Source organism: Rhipicephalus microplus, chromosome 9 (assembly GCF_043290135.1).
Source record: "Rhipicephalus microplus isolate Deutch F79 chromosome 9, USDA_Rmic, whole genome shotgun sequence".
NCBI lineage: Eukaryota > Metazoa > Arthropoda > Arachnida > Ixodida > Ixodidae > Rhipicephalus > Rhipicephalus microplus.
In genome coordinates this window covers 85803144-85822942 of record NC_134708.1, presented here as the reverse complement: position 1 = coordinate 85822942, position 19799 = coordinate 85803144, and the positions used below count along the sequence as shown (strand labels likewise).

Sequence of the window (19799 nt, the reverse complement as noted above, 5' to 3'; positions counted from 1 at the left end):
TGTTTATCACTCAGAAGGTGGACAAGAGGAAATAATTCTTCACGCTTTGTTTTGTGCGCTTCCATCTGAACCTTTCAAAACGTCTTCTTATATGCTTGCATGTACAGCATCATGCCCATTGGACAGCTATTCGCAATGGTACTCATGTCTTGCAAACAAAAGAGGCTCAATTTTTCATTTTGAGTTTCCACGTATTGCTTTAAATGGTTCTTGAGAATGTTGTTGTGGCACAAGAATTCTTGTCTGTGATACTTGGCTGTGTCTATCACTGAGAAGGTGGACAAGAGGAAATAATTTTCCACACTTTGTTTTGTGTGCTTCTATCTGAACCCTTGAAAACAGCTTGTTGTACGGATTCATGTACCGCATCATCCCAACTGAACAGCTAATGGTCACGGTACTTATGTCTTGCAAAGAAGAGTGGCTCAAGTTGTTGTTTTGAGCTTCCACTCATTGCTTAAAATAGCTGACAAGAGTGTTTAGTGGCACAAACTTTCTTGTTCCTGACGCGTGCTATCACAGAGAAGGTGCACAATAGCAAATAATGCTCCACGCTTTGCTTTGTGCACAAGATGCTCATGTGCTGTGACATGAGTATTGTTACAAATAGCTGTCCAATGGGGATGATGCTGTACACGTAAGCGTGCAACAAGCCATTTTCAATGGTTCAGATGGAAGTGCACAAAACATAGCGTGGAGAATCATATGCTATTGTGCGCCTTCTCTGTGATAGCCCAGCCAAGTATCAGGATGAAGAAAGCTTGTGCCACCAAACACACTCATAAACCATTCAAAGCAATGCATGGAAGCTCAAAACAACGACTTGAGCCACTTTTGTTTGCATGACATGAGTATTTTGACCATTAGCTCTTCAGTTCGAATGATGTGGTGCACGAATTTGCATTGTTTGAAATATGTTATCTGAGTAATTGTGTGACACAAACTTGCGCATTTTCTGCTTGCCTGTTTTGAGTTTTCTTTAAAGACCTAGAAAACGTCATTTGAAGACATCTCTCTAATTTTATTGAGGGACGTAATCTTGCAGTGCCATGCAAGCATGGTTTAAAGAAAACATTGGTGTAGTGTAACTGCAGAGAGAATTCATTCTTCAAAGAATTGAAGAGAAGTGTCCAGTGTTAGCCCTTTTTATTTACTTTAAGGAAGTATTACACTCATAAAACAAAACCAAGAAATACTTTGTGTCAAGCTTGAATTTCCGTAATATGATGGCAATTGAGTCTTATAACTTGTGAATTCTTATGCGTCACTTTGACATCAGCATGTTAATATTGATTAGCACTCATGAGAAACACTGGATCCTAGCCAGCTAGGAGTCACATAGAGAAGCATACTGGTTTGTTTCTTGTTTAACTTATTATTAACAAGACTGTTAGTATATATTACTCATTTTGTTTTGCACACTTATGCATGGGTGTCAGTAAGGGGAAAAAATTAGGGTAGTTGTCCCCCTCAAGCCTCACTAGCACTTGCACCCACCCAAGCTATGGCAGCGCTTTCGCCCTACACCAGCCATTTTCACCCCTCAAGAGAGAATCCTGCCGATGACCATGCACTTATGGCACCGATAATACAGTTGTGTGAGAGAGCTGATCTCAAGGCGTGTGCTCCTCGGTCATGCGGCTTCGCTGTCTGCGTTGGAGGGGTAACCGATAGATCGAAGACGAGAGAGTAAGCGCGGAGTCTGTAGATATCAAGAGCGACTGCAGCCTCGTTTGCTTCCTCAGTCACACAGGCTGTCTCCCCACTCCTCGCTTTCGTTCCTTATGAATGAAGTTTGTGCGCATGCAGTGTGGCAGGCTTCGATTGTCCTAAAGTGGCTGTAGGCGTTCCGCTTAGTTCGCGGCTCCTTGAATGCACATAGTGGTGTGCGTGAAGCTTGAGCACTGGCAGTTTTAGTGGCAACATGTAGCGAATTAATGTTATGTTTCTACAACTGCGGAGTGCATGTGGCTGCAGTTAGCATTGCTTCAACAAGAAGCTGCACGTTGAATGTGCGTTAAGTAATATCGTAATCTTCGTAGAATTTTTGGTTAGTAAAAAAGGAGTGTGACTGAAAAAAGTTCACTAGAAATTGTCGTGGCTAATACGAGAGGGATCACTTTTTTGCCACGGGGTAGAGCATGTGCTATGACAGGAATCAGTGACTTGCAGCTCTAGAAACATAAAAAATGTGCTAGCCATGTAAAATTCTAGAAGTTTGGTTAGCATAAAAGTTGCTGAGGGATGGGCAGGCCAGTCTCGTGCGTTAAGCTGTCTCACGTTTTAATTGTTCTTCCTACTAGCAGCACTTTAAAGAAGCTCCACCTTATTCAAAACAGAGCTTTACGCATAATTTACAACTTAGCCAAAGATAATTCTCCACAGCTCAGCTGTTTTTACACTATTACGCTGAGTTCTGGCATATGCATATACAAGATAAAGAATATATTAATGCTTACAGATACAGTAAGGTCAGCTGAATACTCATCTATGTAACACTTACGGTTCGTGAAAAAATTCTAAACAACACCACACACTAATTACAGGGCCCAGACGAGAATATCTCTACCATTACTCTGTGTATTGAACAAAAAATAGTCAACATCTCGCAGATCTGCGCTTTATGCTCTCGTCGTTAATCTAGATTAACATGAACGAATTTTATTTTTTATATGTTTTTTTTCTGTTGGTCTCCTCGAAGTTGGGTGTACTGGTCGCGTTCTTTTGGCGATTATGTATGCTTATGTACGCCAGTTAACGTATGCCGTCACGGCATGCTGCTGAACAATAATCAGCTGGGAACCTTAGTGAAGTTCAAAAAAGCTTTTTTTTTTCCACATGCTCTCCGCTGTAGGTAGGTCCAGTTTGTTACTGCGTCGATGAGAATCAACGGGTCATCGCAGAATGCTTTACTGCCATTTGCATTTTTGCGCGACCGGATGTTTACGAGCTATAAGTCAACACCACCTGAGAGCCGCACTACCGAAGCCAAAATACAAATTTTTGGTAGCGTGAAAAAAAAAATCTATTGAGACCAATCAAACTTACTACATGCTTTTTTATGCGTGCAAAAAAACGTGAGTTTATGAATTTGAAATTGTGTCAATGAGTTTTCTCTTTCTCGCCAGCTTCGAGTTTTTTTTTTTTTTTTTTTCATTGTAACTGCGGGAGAGTCGGTTAACGACAAGCGGCCAAGACAAGCCCATTTCGGAGTCATTCGTCGTCAATATGGCGCTTGCAGGTTGTGCGAAGGGGTTTGTTGCTTGTCTTGTGCTACCGGATTTAAACGTTTCCTGTGTGCAGCCTCTATGCCTCTTCGAACTGTGCGGCAGGTGTGAAACAGATGTGGTTCAGTAAAACCGTGAGAAGTCATTTGAAATGCGGGGTGCACCAAAAGTCACGTTCGTCATTTGCGGAGACGGTTACCGCGCCGTTGTGGACAACCTCGAGAAGTGCTTCATATCGCTGAGCGTTGCCGATATGGCAAAAAAGGCCATTATCGGCAAAGTGAGCCGGGTAAGGACATCAAGAAGAGCTGCTATTACAGGGATGTCCACCTTCTTTGAGGTGAGTGTCATTTTATTTTCCATGACGTTTTCGCTGGCGTGCGTTTAGGCGAACAAAGGAGGGCACAACGAAAACATGTTTGAGTGCGTGTGTGTTTTATTTTTTTATGTGGCACATTTTATCCGTGTGTTGTGTATGTTGGCATGCTGCACCTGATACCGCGCGCTCGTGTCCCATGGGATCTTTCGATCGCAATCATGACCGATCTGGATCAAAATGTATTATGTGCGGCTGCACAGTGACCTAAGTTGTAGCTGGCACTGTTGATCGCGATCAAAAACCGCATTCGGGTCGGCCCTGATGGGGCTGGAAATGTCCGGTGTGACACTGGTAGAGTTATTAATATATGAACAAGTCGACGTCGCTATTCCTGATGGCAAACCTGCACTACATTGCATTTATTTATTGTTCGCATGTAATAGTCACACATTCTACGTTTTCATTTGTGTGGTTATTTATAGTAGCCTGCTCTCCAACTTTATGTGTTCTCTGATTAAACTATTTTTACTGACCTCGTGCAGATGGAGAAAAAAAACGACTCGCCGTGCAACACAATCTTTTCTACCAGAGTGACTGTGAAAAGAACGTCAGAACTTGGAAGGTAAATGTGGTTTAATAGTAAAACTTATTTTAACAACATATACAAAATGCTAACTTCCAATGTCCTGGTTGCTTTCACAAGCCGCACGTCTATACAATAGTCGCTCATTCATGTACATTTGTGCTAATTGGCTAGGCAAGGGTCACTCATTCTATGTTGCAATTTTTTTTTTTCAAGTTCTGTTCGGTCGTGAAGTAGTAACCAGAGCGAAAATGAAGACTGCTTAATTTGAATTGTTTAGGTACATATACCAGCTACATCTGTACATATTTGCCATTTTGATTCAGACATTTGACAGTGTGTAGCACCAACTCATTAATTTATTTATTCACAATACCTCAGCCTAGCATAGCCCAAGCTGCAGTGGAATTACAAGAAAGGAGAATGGTACAGAAATAATTAGTAACAATACTGGCACCACACGTAAATACGTCAGTTTTGCCGGGATGATTCTTACAAAGAAAAAGAACAGCACTAATACTTAGCAACCACACTTTTGACTTAGTAATGTAAGAGTCTCAGTGATTTAGTATTCAGCACAACAAATGTTGATCAAGGGCTTCATCAGAACTGTCTGCCTTGCAACTTCCTTTACTCTCCGCCTAGAAGTTCAGTAAGCGAGTCTGCATCAAGCAGCAGAGCGAAGAACAGGACCGGGTGAAAGCACAGGCCTCCTAGCCAGCATTTTATGTTAGCAAAAATATGGCAATCAGAGATAGCTAAGTTGAGTCTGTATGGTGTTGGGCGACTGAACTTCCCGCTGCTTCCTCTGTGGCCCCTTGTTGTCATGAAAAAAAAAAAAAGACAGTGTCTTATGTCTCTCTTTGCTTATTCTTAATTGCGCTCTGTAGACATTTGAGAGTTAGACCTACAATACTGCAGTGAGGGTCATGCCATGTCCCATGAATAAGTGAGGCATAAACTTGCAAAGGCTCATGGGATTCATGCCATCTGCACCAGCTACCATTTCAATGGCTCTCTGCGTGCTGCATCACTCCTTGAGTATTGGCGTTTATCCGTGTCACTCGCTTTCTTCATGGTATCCCGACGCATATGCTGCAAATTTCTAGCACACAATAGCATGGCCGCACCTACGACTGACCACAAAAGAGAAGCATGTGCTGTGATTGCCAAATAATATTTTCATTTGAAGTGGCAAACAACCGACTGTATGTGCTATCACAATTATGTGTTTTCTTTTAAGTGGCGTGGCCTTGGTTGTCACGTCTTTCAACTAATTTTACACTTGCATAATAATGCACATCACCGACTAATGTGCTTATTTTTGCGTGTTTGCCTCAGTGAGGGCGCTCAGCTGTTTTTGCATTTGCAATTGAAACACTCTGTCGCTGTCTCAGATTGTTGGATATATAGTATCTTGTATCAACGTTCATCATGTGCAATGAGTATCATATGTTACTAAAACTACGTGTTCAGCGGTGACGGCCTGGTAAAATGTTCATGAATGACATCGACTTTTATTTAGTAAAGTCGAGCTTCTTAGGCGTTTCGGCATTGCATCGTTTTTGTGAACAAGCTGGTGTAGGCGATGCTCACCTCACAGTCAGGCACCGTGTTTGTTAAGCCTTGTTACCTGTCCTGCTCGCATGTGTACCAGATCAGGTATGAATAAATTTACTACGTAATGAATGCTTGGAGGAACAGTTGAAATCACTAGCAACACATTGTATACCTGTTCTATATATAGAATAGTGGAGCGCCCTTTCTTGTCTACATAGCATTACTGACACATCATTTTTTCCAACTGGTACGAAGTCGTCACCTTCTTAACCACTACTAATTGTGTATACATCACTGCAATTGGTGCCGTGCATTCCACGGTGTCACCCCTGGCATGATATCGTGCGGCTGTTGGCTGCTCTGTCTTGCTGTTTTCTGTATCAAGCTCAGAGCTGGCTGCACGTTGCATAGCGGCCGTGCATTTTAAAACAAATGCCGTATGCTTGTCGTAGCTGTGTAGATAGTGATTGTGGTTGTGCTGATGAAAACTACACATCCAAACGACTTTTGTACTTCAGTCTTGGCGCCTTAGATTCTCTTTCGACGTGCCAATATTTTGATGGCACGTAGTCAACCTGCCATGGATCTTTGCTTGGAGCGCCTGTACATAAATACCGAATGTGTCAAACGAAACCATCCATGCAGGATTGTCGATAAATATTACTCACCTTACGCTAGACATATACCACTCGTCATGTCTCTCCACAAAATTTCCTTCAACTTTCTATCTTTGTTCCAAGGGAATCTGAACATTTTTTCCCGTTTGGCGCTATTTTCGACAGCTGCACAGCTGACTATGATTGTGCAAATGACTAAATTTCAACACAATTGAAAGAAAAGCCCTGTCTACGTCTCCAAAAGCGTGGCCAGCGAAACAGCGTGTCACGAATATCTTTAACTAGGAGCCGATGCAGATGGCAAATCTCATGAGTCTTTGTGGGTTTAAGCCTCACCTATTTTATCAAGGAAACACCACCATTTATCTCCCCAAACACAGCAGCCATGCACTTCTTCTTGGAGAAGGTTCACTTGAATTTCTTTGCACTTATCGGAATGCTTCTGTTTGTATTGCACCTTTAGTTCTGGAGTACATCATGGTAGTGCCAGAGAAATGTCAAAATGGCACCCGTTTATCATTTTGTTTTCATGACCAGTCAGCATTTTAGGAACTGACTGCACGCAGTTTGCAGCACTAGAGTCTCACTCTGTGTCCAACCATGGTATACCAGCTGTGCTGTATTGAGCTGACTGCAATATTTTGGGAAATGAATTACTCAGCCCAAAAATTCTGACCCCATGATTTTACCGAATTATCTGATCCGTTCAGTCAACAAAATCATAGTTTTACACTTGCTTCATTCCCAGTCAGTTTGCATTGTAAATATTGTACATCATGCTTCTAATTTTCTACACTATTGCAGTGCCTTGCTGTCATGTATTGAAAGTGGTGCTGTACACGTTGCTCAATATTCGATGAATTTCAGCTGCACTGCACTGCTCAGCACCCTGAAATTGAATTCTAGCACACATTTCACACTTATCCGAGGCATGCTTACATGGGTTTTGCGTCAAGAACTGAATGAAAGCTGTGACCTCATAAGATAGACAGGCACACTAAAGAAATCGTACAACACATATGCGTTGCATCATGAAATTTTAATTGCTTTTTATTCGGAGGCCAGTTTGACTTTGAAAAATATAGGCATTGTATTTTATGAGCTGAAATGTATCTCCGGAGTGTCAACATGCCAAAGCAAGCTTCTCAAGTTATACTCATGCTGACTATATGTTTGTTACGTTCATGAAGCAGTTAATTTTGTAATGATTTGCATAAATTCATGTTGGTAAATCACTGTATAAACATCAGTCTGCAAATATGATGTGCAATTATTGAATAGTTATAAATTAAGGAGCACATGCAGTTGCGGTCAGCAACACAGCAGACAGTATGATATTCAAGTGAATATTCATGGCTACCTATGAAGTAATATGACTTAGTAAGGTAGTTACTGCAACTCTAGTCTTGAGGTACATGTAACTGGAAAGTACAGACTTTGTAGTATGTTGTGTTTATCGAAAAATTCTCGGCAAGTGCTCCTGGAGAGTGAATGATAATTCGACAAGGTTTGAAGAGTAGGCTCTGACTCAGTCATCGGTCAATATTTAACGTGGAAGTGGAAGAATCACTGAGAATAAAAAATGCACATCTGTGCGTCTACTTAAGCACTTTCTTGAATGCCCATGCATACACGGCTTTATTTCGCATTCACTCGGCAAATGAAAACAGTGAAGATGGTGGTAGAGGAGAAGAGGCTACTTATTTAGCACCTCTATTTAGCAAGAAAGTAGGGAGGTGCTTGCTCTGTCAGGAGTGCTTACTCTGGATTTTATGGCATTTAGAGCGTCTCTACTGAGTGGTAATATTTTGGGTTTTATATACACTCCCAAGGCCCCCCACCCCACCCCTCCAAAAAAAAAAAAAAGTCGCAGAAGGCAGCGATTCAAGAAAGAAAAAGAGCCCTGTAGGATGGCTCTGGCAATTAGAAGCTTGTTTGATTGAGCCTCCTCCAGAAAGAGAAAATTTTTACAATTGAACGAGTGGATTGAGCAACAAATAGAGGCTTTGGAGGAAAGGAATGGCAGACTTCAGAACCCCTCTCAGCCATAGGTCGGCAAACTCCCTCACAAGCCGAGTCACTCAAACTCGGATTGGGCCATAAATGAGAATCTGAATGAGCTATATGTGCAAATACATTTTGCGATTGAGTGAGCTTCACTCTTTTTTTTTTTGGTCGGCCTGTGCTTTCAACACACCTTCGACAATTTAAAGATAGAATTTTCGGTGAGCCTGTAGTTCGCGCTCTCTTCTTTTTCATTCATCTATAGTTAACACTGGCCCATCTTCCCTATGTAGGTATGGCCGAAGCTAAAAGGAACATGTTACTTTACGCCTGTATGGTAATCAACAAAATGTTTGGTGTGTTTACGAAACAAATGTGAGTCCAGCTTCTTGTCCCCTCTCGATGTTTTTCAGCATGACATTATATCTCGCCTAGTACCTAGTCTATTGGTGGCCATAATGCATTTATGTTGTATCTGTTTATCACTCTATTTAGCCCCTGAGCTATGTTGTGAATGTAGGTACTACCCACGACACACCCTTTACATGCTACGCTTCTCGCTTATTATGTTCACAGAAGTCCAACATAAATCTCTACCAATAAGCTCAGCTGTCCATTACTCTAAGTTGCAAATTTCTATAATGTAGTGAACATTCTTTTTCATGATTTCTAATGCCTATTATCTGTCACCCCTTAGGTTTCAATGATATCCTCCAGGTCAGGCACCTTCGGCAGAAACACTGCAGCTGCTGCTACCACCACCACGACCTATATTTCACTTCAGCCATTGCTGCATCACAACCAGTATTACAACTTCTGAGCCGCTACCACAGTCCTTCCCAATGATGCCTCACCTTGACAGGGCTTCACATGCTTCAAGAAGAAGCTGTCAGGCAAGTGTGTACTGTTAAGAAATTTAGCTTTCAATAGCACTGATGTTTTCAATGGGCAGAATAAGTGACAAGTCTGCCAACTTCATGCTTCTTGAACAGGGTTGAAACTACGTGTGTCTGTCAGTGTAGGGAACCAAGTTTATGTGAATTTCGAAGTAGCTTACTTTTATTTTATTTTACAATATTGCAGGCCCCTTCTCGGGCCAATGCAGGAATGGCTTGAACTTGAATACACAAAAATGCGAGGACAATAAATCGAACTTATGTACAAAGCAAGTAAGAGCAAGAAATATGCACATTGTATAGTATACAGGTGTTCAGATAAGTTCTGAATTCTGTTCATAAATTTGACAGAAGAGCAGTTCAAAATATCAGTGGGCAGCATATTTCCTTGCTACAGAACTAAATAATATTTGTAAGGGTTATGTTATTAATTTTGTGTATGAAGGGAGCAGGGTAAGCAAACGTTAGAAGAAAGTACTTTTTCATTGTTTACTAGACATGAAAGCAGATTCTTTTTCTACAATTTTCGTGTACCGTGCAATCCTGAGCGAGTGCTCCCACTATGGTGAATGTGACGAGAATTGGAGGGGGGGGGGGGGGGTTCTTGCTCTGTCTTGCATCAAAAAATCAAGATTATGGTGAAAAAGTCGCATGTGCTTCCAACGAAACTGATACACTTTAATAAATATGCATGAATTCACTATGATTCTGCAACCTCGTTGCGCTTCTAAATAAAGAAAGTGAAGGAAACTACAGAAATGGCAAAAAGGCGGGGGGGGGGGGGGGGGAGTGCTTGCTCAGTTGTTCGTACATGTTTTAAATATCTTGAAAGAGAGAGGATGGAACTTGCTTATGTTGGGGCGCTTGCTTGATATATTACAGTATTGTCCTCATCCTGCGTATCTTTTTTTAATCAACTGAAAAAAGCGACCTGAAAGCAAATGGCCCTTTTATATATGGTATATTTGTAGCTTATTTTCTTTCTAAATTGACGAAAAGCATGAAGTTAGCATTTTTTAGCAAAAAGAAAAGGCTGTCCAACTAGTGTTGTTTAAGCATTTACCGAAGTCAGACACAGTGAAATAGATAAGGTGGCACAGTAAAAAAAATAAGTCAGCACAGAAAAAAAAATGTGCAATTTTATTGCATATGTAGAACTCCATCTTCTCGAAATGGCATTTTTTGTTATGTCAGTATGATAATTTTAAAATGGCAAAAGATGTCATGCTGATTGTTTGTGCACGTACTCAAGCAACACATGGTGGTGTACTGAACTGAACTTGATCCTTTAGAATAACTTTCATTTGATCTTAAAGAAAGTGTGCAAAATGTCCAAAATCATGTACAGGAGCAAAAAAATGCAATTTTTTAAATAAAGTAAACCATACTTTGGTTCGGTCAATAGAACGCAAGGCTCTGAACAAATTAGTATAAACTTCTGGTTGCTATCATTACATGCTCAAAAATGATTACAATAGGGTAAAAAATTTGTGGAAGTCTGGGACTTGCCGGTCTTCTCTAATCAACACAGTGCTCTGAAGTAAGGCAGTGTTTACATACACCTGCAGAGCTGTCATATTCAATAATGGCAAAGTAGATACATAGAGCAGAAAAGTTATTGTCGCTACCCCTTAATTGGAGGCAGTGACCAGGTAGACTCCAATGGCTGACTTAACATCCCCCAAAATGCACTGCTAAAGCTTGAACAGTTTAACATCAGGCCCTTTTAGCAGGGGTGCAGCAGCTGTGCCAATCGCGCCAATTTGATACAATTCCTGATTGTTGCACCGAGCTGAGCCAAACCCGTGAAATTGTTAAAATTGCACCACGCTGTGCCAAAATGCCCAGCAAGCCTCAATTTTTTTTCAGGTGTACTAATTGCGGTGAGCAATGCAGGCCATGTCGGCCACCTGCAGCTTTGCACCATCACTAAAAGCGTGCAAACCCGAAGTAAACTGCCTAGAATATACCTAAAATAATCTAGCCACCCACCCTATGCTCGTGAGACGTGATCGACCTGATAAAGTAACAACACTGCATGTCTATCGGTCCGCTGACCACAACAGATACGTATCGGCGGGATGGCAGAACTTTAAAACAAAAATGTGTTGCACCAACCCTTCGCGGAAAATGTAAGTTCTCTTGCCAGAAACGCGGATATGGCTTAATAAGGCTTCGACGTGCTGTAAATGCCGGTGTTGATGACCTTAGCAGTGGCAAATAACAAATTTTGGCTGGAAGCTGTGTCCTTGCCACGGTCTTGGCCATAGATATCTAGTACCGTCGCCGGGGCAACGGGGGTGCGCCGTTACTTTATCTGGTCAAACTCGTCTTGCAAGGTAGCCGAAGCGGCACATAGCCCCATGCTGAAAAGGGTGGGTGGGAGGGGGGGTGGTGAGCGGTAAGAAAATTTGTTGACTTTCGTTCTAAAGCTGCTTGAGTCACCTTTGCCGCACTAGACCGGTGCCTGCGAAAAAGCGTGTTGAGATTTACAAGGGGCTGTTCGCGATACTGGGACACTTCACATTTTGCTCAGTTACTCATGCGTTTGTACACCATTAAATTCTGAGTACCAGTATAATTACTGACGTATAAATAAGCTACTGTCAATCATTTGAAGCAGTGTGTGACATTTATGCTTCTCTACAGAAATAAACTAAATTGTGCGCCAATTTTTTTTTTCACCACCTCTACTTCTCGTTTTTACGAATCTTCCAAATTTCAAGCTCACAATATCGGCAGATTGATATTGAAATTCTCAGAGTTTGTCAATTGATTTAACAGGTTCAGTAAACGCTAATATAGACTTTATCATTGGTTCCTTAGCGAGGTGGTTCAAAATACTACCTTCATTGAAATAGTAGTAAATAGTATGCTCACACTACATAATTTAGGTTATGTTGAACTGTTTATACATGTTTTTTCTCTAAATGTAAGCCACCCTTTTTTATAGTGCTCCAAATTCGCTATGTCATGATAAAAATGCATGTTCTTTTTTTCCATAACCAGCTCCGAACTTGGAATTTAGTGCTCCAAAAGTAACATTTTGCTGCTCCAAAAATTGCTCCATATGCTATTTCGGCTGTTGTACCCCTGTCTTAGCACGCCAGCAAATGCTGGTTGGGGTCCAAAGATAAAGTCTTAGCTCAGAGTTTTGTTACAAGCACGAAGCAATGAAGGAAATAGGAGCAAATGGGAATGCTATACAAAGGTTAGCACTTAACTCTTGAGATTCCATTTCACAAAACGAAACACTGGTTAAAGTCAATGTCAGTGCTGCGGAGAGTGAGTGGGTTTTTGTGCTGTCGGTAGTCTCAACGAATAGAAAGTGCTGAGAGCACACCACGTAAACAAGTCGTGTAGTGATATTTATCCAAATAGCACGCACCAGCACTCATAACTGCGCCCTTATGTTCAATGGTAGCAGCTGTTGAAAGTGTCCATATAATTGCCATTGCAATATTTTATTCTAAATGAATGGCTAGTTAAATCACTTGACAACTCAAATGGGTCTAACAATGATGGTGAGACAATCATCAAGTATTACTCATCGCAAGCATGAAACTCAGGCACTCCAGAATATTCAATCCTTCAAGCAATGATTTCATCACCAGCCCGACTAGTCCCTCCATGTAGACTGCAGTATTGACCAGGAGCTCCCCTGCTGCAGTCGGTGAATACTTGTTACTCCTCAGTGTCGAGACTCTCTTTCAAAACACCTCCTCAGTGACTGCACAGCATCATCTATAAAATCTTCATCATAGACCGACTGACTGATGCCCTATTAAGGTGCTATTAGGAGCTGTTTTGTATGCAAAACATCACACTGCATTGTTTCAAATTTTTTCTGGTCAGTGTTTTTCTCGGCAGCGATGTAAGATGATCGATGGTACTACTTAATAATGTAACACTTCTCTGGACAACCGAAGAACTCTTCTATATCATAACACATTACCTTACCAGCTGAACCACTTCTGCATTTACCCTGTCTCTGCGTGCTTATATTGAGCAGCACCCTGCATAGGTTAAAAAGAAATCTGCGAATCATTCACACTCACTCATGAAATATATTTTTTCCTTAGGCCTTACTAGTGGACTCAGACTCGCTGCTCATTGCAAGTCTGACAAGTCTGGTGAGTAGACTTCCGAGTCCGTTAAAATATGATGATCTTTTCCACACATGATTTCAATGCTCCTTAACAGCAATGTGTTGCATAATTGGTGCTCCAGTTGATGATCTTTTCCACACATGGTTTCAATGCTCCTTAACAGCAATGTGTTGCATAATTGGTGCTCCAGTTACAACCTTTCAATCTCAGACCTTTATATAGTGACTGCAACCCAGTAAGGTAATCTGTATTCAAAGAGATGGCACCTCAGATATTTTATGAGAATGTCCCGGGAAGAAATTCACAGGAGGGCATGTCAAAGAACCTCGACTCCCCCCCCCCCCCCCCCCCCCCACTTGTAGTTCTGGCCTCTCAGCTATAAATATTGAGGCGGGTGCACAAATGCTTGTGCATTGAGATATGTGTGAGCTGTGAAAATTGAGAGCTCAAGGCGCAAATCCATGTGGAGGGAGGCCGCTACACTGCCACGAGACACTGCAAGGTGCCAGCTGGAGCACCTATTATGCAATATATTGCTTTTATGGAGCACTGAAACTATAGGTGAAAAAGATAATTATATTTTAATGGACTCGTAAGTTGACTCACCAGACTTCGTCATTAGTCACTAACAACACAAAAACCCTTCACTCTTGGGAGCACTCACATTTGCTTTAACCAGCGTTTTGTTTTGTAGAGTTAAGTGAGATTGAATCCAAAAGAGGTAACTGCTAATATCGATTCTCAATTGCTATAATTCTTGAACAAGGGTGCCAATAGTTGCCATTTGCACCCTGGTTCGAGGAATATTGACATGACTCATCCATGCATAGCAAAATAAAGGCAAAGGCTTGAAATGAATAAGTTTCTTGCATGCTTTTCTCATAGCACTGTAGCGGCTTCCACATGACATTGTGTCCTGAGTTCTCATTTTTTCGGGGGGCTTTTGCACCAGCATTTGGTGTGAAGCATGCTGGCTATTGCGCGGTGCCTTCTTTCAGAGGAGGGTGCAGGAGCATGCATGCTTCAGAGAAACAGCTATTGATAGCTCGTGTAGCTGCAAAGGGCTCATTAGGGGCTGTGCTTGGGCGCTTCTTTTTTAATGCTGTTTAAGTGCTCATTTGTGTCAGCTGTGGTTGCATGCTTGTGTGGAATCACCTTATTTTATAGCTGACTTAATTATAAATTTTTTTTGCTTTTCGAGGGGCAGCACCCAGTGATGGGACTGCCGCTTACAGTTCTGGCCCTCATAAACAGCAAAGTAGGCAGCTGTGCTTTTTTTTTGAAAATTTTTGTTTTGTTTGCTGTTGATGCATTAATACTAATCTCTACCAGTTCCACGACATTCCTCATGCATGCCATTTACACTCCTGCTGCTTGCACTTATCTTTTTTATATCCATGTACTGTATTTGCTCACATAATAATTGCATTTTCTTCATTTTTGAATAGTTTACTGATTTAAAGGTGTGGTTTGTACAGTGGGTAAAGTTTTGGAACAGGTCGACTAAATTTAAAACTGGAAGCTGGAATTGTGATGACTACGTTGTGCCATAACAAAACCATATCAGGTTGAAGAGTTCCTACCTTCATGTTACAGGCACATGTTCGCATTGCCTTGTAATGAAGAAGCCCTGAAAAGCCTTTCCAAGTAATCATCAAATGTCTTCATTAGAGAAACTTATTCATCCCAAATCGACTGTTGGAAAAAATTTTGCAATCTGCGAAGTACTAGCGGAGCTACAGGAATTCGTCACATGCTTTACGTACTTTCTTTTACCTTTCGTTCGAGTGAGCTCACTCAAAGCCACGCGGGAGGGGATGACTGGGGGACAAGAAGCTATGCCTTTTTATCAACGTGCGTTCTAAACTTGAGCTCTTTTATTTTTATTCCCCCCCCCCCCCTTTTTTTTCTTCAAACATGGGGCTTCTTTTCAGTGTAATCACGAACAGGTGCAGGGGCATGTGGCAGCCTCCGGTTTCGGTTGTACACATTGCACTTGAAGCGCAGTCAGTTGAATTCGGAGCCTTATTTGTTCAGGAGAAACAGCGTTTTTCAGGTGACTGATAATAAATTATGAATAACAAGCTGCGTGTTGCCCTATTATGTCTGTCTCACATGCTCTCAGGTGTCTCGACTACCCTCGGCAGCATTTTCTGACCATGCCCGAAAAGGGTTGCTGGGCGACTTAAATTGCTTCATGGAGAGTGTTGTGTATACTATACTGAATTTGTGAAAGAAATGCCCATTTTAGTATGCCTAATTCCTGTATATCTGCCATCTGCTACACTTTATAAGAACAATTTGAAAACGATTTAAGTGATGACAGTAGATGACCGGGGCCCTTAAATTGCTGGACATTAAATGTTACCATCAAGGCATTTGAAAAACAGGAGGAAAAGCTCTCTCTGGTGCAAGTGTGCCCTTAATTGGCTATGCTTTATATGGTTTTGCCTGCTTCAACATCTTCAAAGTGCTTGAAGAACAAGGAGAATAATTCTCTGTGGCACAAGTGTCCGATAAAATGCTCAACTATTTCTGATTTTCCCACTTCTCTTGAACTTTATTGTTATAGTATGTGTGCCAAAGTGAATTCTAATATTGAAGTGTGTGTGCAAATTGAATATTTTTCTGAAATTTCTTGTATACTTCTAGAATTTTTTTCAAATACTTCATGTGAAATTCTAGAAAAAAGTTGGAGAGGCTTCCAATGTTTATTCTTATGAGATGAAAGTCTTCCTTTTGGCAAAATTGATAAGTGTTGGTAAGGTGGCATTTCGTAGTTGCCTTATAAAGAATAAGGCACTGCACAATTGAATTTATGTATGCACGAATGTGTTTATATGCACGATTTCATGCAGCCGAAGAGTTGATCAAATTTCAGGTCAAAAACCACTATAAATAAGCCCTTGCCTCTGCCACACCTATCATCTCCTTGTTAGGATCAACCTTTTCTAGAGTCAGTACATTTGTGACCGTAGCAGAGCCAGAAAGGCAGCTTTCACGCAATACGAGTGTGATGAGGTGAAACATATTAAAAATTTGGAGGGTCCCTATCAGTCAGACATTGACTTTGTTTTGTCTCTGGTAAGTTATAATAGTTCAAATAGCAAAATTTGCAGTACAAATTGAATCGAATAGCAAACATTATTCAAAAGATATTCAAAAATATGAATATTTGTGTACCCCTACTTATTGTTTACTTCACATTTTTCACCCCATTTTTCGTTCTCAGTAGAAAAGACATGTGCCCTTCTAAATGCTGTGCTAAGACCACAGATCACAACTCATGCACGTGCCTAGAGCTCCACGCATATTCTTCTGTGAGACCTTCTATTTACCTGTTTGAATTCAAAATTGTGGAACCTCTTGGATCAGTTTTCACTATTGAAACTTTGTTCTTTGAAGTAGTTGTGCTAGTAAGTTTTAAGTTTTAAAGCAATAATTTGAGAGTGAGTGTAACGATGTTAACTCCCACACCAGAAAAAACGATCACAGAGACATTTTTCTCCTGCAGGTTCATTTGAGAGGCAGAAGAAGGAGCAGTGGGCGAGGCTGCGGTCGTGATGCAAGGAGGCCACAAAGCTCCTGTGGAGTGTCCTTCAGCTTCAGAACAAGAGCCTCATAGTAGCCCCGTGTTGGAGTATTTGTGCATCAAGAGGACAAACAGGTGCCCCTGAACGGGGCCCTGGCAGTGAGAAATTTGGAGGTTGTGGCTAGTGAATATTGCTTAAAGAGGTACTGACGCAAATTTTTGTCTTGCAATATTAACATTGTTGACAGCCTATTAGTCACAATGTGGCGGATTGCTTGCTGCAGCATGGGACAGATGGACAATTGCTGTCTGTTTATTACAGACTAGTTTTGTCTTGGCACAGCTCTGAGAACACGAGCCACGGAATGCAACAAATATATGCCAGCTAGTGTGCTAAATGGTACACATAAACGGGGCTTCCAGGTGTAAGCACTTGCACAGCAGGTCTATCAATAGTGAAAGTGGGCGGTGACAACCGACACAGTAATCAAGCCGCTGGGGCAAACAGCTCCCGCTCGGCGCTTCTGGCTTAAGAGATGGTCCACTATGGCGTATTGTTCTTCTTCCTCCTTACACACAGAACACTGACGCACTTCCGTGCTGCCTGCGTTATGTGCTCACATTCTTTTGCTGCTGCATATGCAGCACAATGTCGTTGTCGTCAAGTTGATCGTTCTCGTTTGGGTGCAAAGATTTTCTTGGGGCATCCTCACGTTCCACATGTTTACATTAGGCATGGACACAGCAGTCACTGAATAGTAGCCTGCTAGCACAAGTGTGGCCAAAAGGCAACAACGACTATGATGTCAATAATGTAGCTGTGCCAACTCTGAGCTCGGCAACAATGGTGGCACCTGGAAGTTGGGACTCAGCTTCAGGTCACTTTCAGTGATTCAATGATGCGAGATGCGGCATATAGCACTGGTTCAGGCACGCAAACTTTAATATTCATATAATTGGCCATCTGAGCTATAATTGTTCATCCAATTTGTAGATATACGCATGTTCAAGGGAATCGATGTCGTAGGCTATATTAGCCACAAAATTTTGTGTCAGTACTCTTTATGGTATTTTGCTTTATGTTTTAACTTACAGTTAAACAAATAGCTAAAGTATTTAGTAAGTGCTACATGTGTTTGCCCAGTACTAAGCAAATGGTTTTGCAAAATTTGTGAATCGGCCAGCAGATATGCATGCACCTAGCAGGCTGAGAAAGATAAACACACTTCCTTGCAAAATGTTTGATCATATAAATAAATTCGAGGATGCAAAAGTATTTGTCTTGTTTTTCTCAAATGTCCCGACACTACACTACATACAACACTTCCACCCCTTTAATCAACTGCACTTTCGAAGCACCATTAAATTGCCCATTGTGGCATATTCATATTTTTTACACTTTATAAACTGGCATAGCCTTATTACCATGCTTAGGCAAACATTACTTATGACCCTTACTACTTGCCCAAAGTAACCGGGGTTGTTCTGCGGAAGGACTTGTTTTTGGGCTAGTTTATGCTTGCTTAAAATTATATGGTGTGTGGTTTTGTGTGACTGTTCTCTCTTTTTTGCACTATATTATGATTTTCAGCAGGACCGGAGAATTCCTCGGACCCCTATCACCTATATTACCCACAAACCCCTTAACTCCTGTATGGCCCATATACCCCTGTATGCCCCATAAGCCCTGTATCCCCCATATGGCCCATAATCCCTGTATCCCCCATATGGCCCATAATCCCCGTATCCAATAACATCGTATGATACGGGTCCTATTTGTACAGGATTTTTCAGTAGGGTAGAATCGTGTGCACGGGGAGGGGGATTGGACCTTCTATTCTCTCTCTCTCCCCCCCCAGTAGCCAATTCTGAAATTGCGTGCAAGAACGAAAACGAAGCGATGACGCGCTGCTCACAAAGGCCTGCCAGTGAACCCTTTTTGATAATGCGACATCAAGGGTCCACGATCGCCATCATAGAGAGAAAAACAAAGGACATTTGCTGCCGTAACTCGGCGCATTAACAGAAGAGGTGAAAGGTACGGCTGAGTATATATACCTATGCAGCAGAATTGGCGACCCTCTTTAAATGAATAAGAGACCTCTACCTTTACCCTCTTCCACTCAAAGCGACACCTGCCCAGAAACAACTGCCCCAAGACAAAGCGCTTAGAGGCCTTAGGATTCCGGATTTCAGACGGAGTGGACAGAAGAAAAAAACTGCGATCGCTTAAATATGAACGTTCTTTGTCTGTGCCACGTGCGCTGCACGCCTACCCGAAGAAGTTAATGTACCAACTGGCCCAAATCGCCGTATTAGTTTAGAATGTCCTTGTGCTTTTCTTTCATTTGACGGACGCAAATTACATCAGTACACGGTGCATCGTAAGGTCACGTTAAGGAATACGACGTACAACGGCAATTATTATTATTATTATTATTATTATTATTATTATTATTATTATTATTATTATTATTATTATTATTATTATTATTATTATAAGATCATGGATTATGAAAGGTAAGCTTCACGAACAACTGATGCTGCTTTCTCTTAGCAAGGAGGACTTCCTGCGTTACTATACTTTACATTAACTCAAGCGGTACAAAAAAACAACGAAGAAAATAAGCAACAAAAGGAATGTGTAGGAACTTATAATAGAATGGGGGCAACGAAATGGCGAGCGTCACTCCGGGAAAGCACCGCGGGCGGAATACGGAGCAGATGGCGCCGAGCGGAGCGTTTTCAAAAACGACAGAGTGACCATGCACGCGAACGAAGAACTAAAAGACGCACGTCACAGACTGCGTCACCGGGACGTTCTGTGGGGACGCGGAGACGTGCCAAGGTATTCGGCGACGACGCCGGACTGACGCCAAGAAACACGGGAGGGAGCTCGGAGACGAGCACCGTACGTGCGGTGTGAAGACTGACCCAAACCGCCAAACACAC

General features: G+C 41.7%; 2 protein-coding genes across 7 annotated transcripts in view; one reads left to right on the top strand and one right to left on the bottom strand.

The window, feature by feature from the left end:
* The window catches only part of LOC142771980 (uncharacterized), a 119433-nt gene that overhangs the window by 83668 nt on the left and 15966 nt on the right, over positions 1 to 19799 (bottom strand). The gene's annotated exons all lie outside the window — the stretch shown is intronic.
* On the top strand, positions 3152 to 18123 carry LOC142771983 (uncharacterized). Of its 4 annotated transcripts, none has more exons than XM_075874030.1 (4): positions 3152 to 3567; positions 9008 to 9203; positions 13289 to 13339; positions 16830 to 18123. In XM_075874030.1, exons 1-2 carry the CDS (start codon positions 3379 to 3381, stop codon positions 9128 to 9130), a joined length of 312 nt encoding a protein of 103 aa, XP_075730145.1. In that variant the 5' UTR covers positions 3152 to 3378; the 3' UTR covers positions 9131 to 9203; positions 13289 to 13339; positions 16830 to 18123. The 4 variants fall into 4 exon arrangements, with proteins under 4 accessions (XP_075730145.1, XP_075730144.1, XP_075730146.1 ...); XM_075874032.1 differs by lacking the exon at positions 13289 to 13339 and adding an exon at positions 4089 to 4168 and having other exon boundaries at positions 3156 to 3567; XM_075874029.1 differs by lacking the exon at positions 13289 to 13339.

Coding starts and splice junctions, on each gene's coding strand:
- LOC142771983 (XM_075874029.1), top strand. CDS start 3,379: ATGCGGGGTGCACCAAAAGTCACGTTCGTCATTTGCGGAGACGGTTAC. Junction 3,568..9,007: donor GGATGTCCACCTTCTTTGAG/GTGAGTGTCATT, acceptor GTCACCCCTTAG/GTTTCAATGATATCCTCCAG.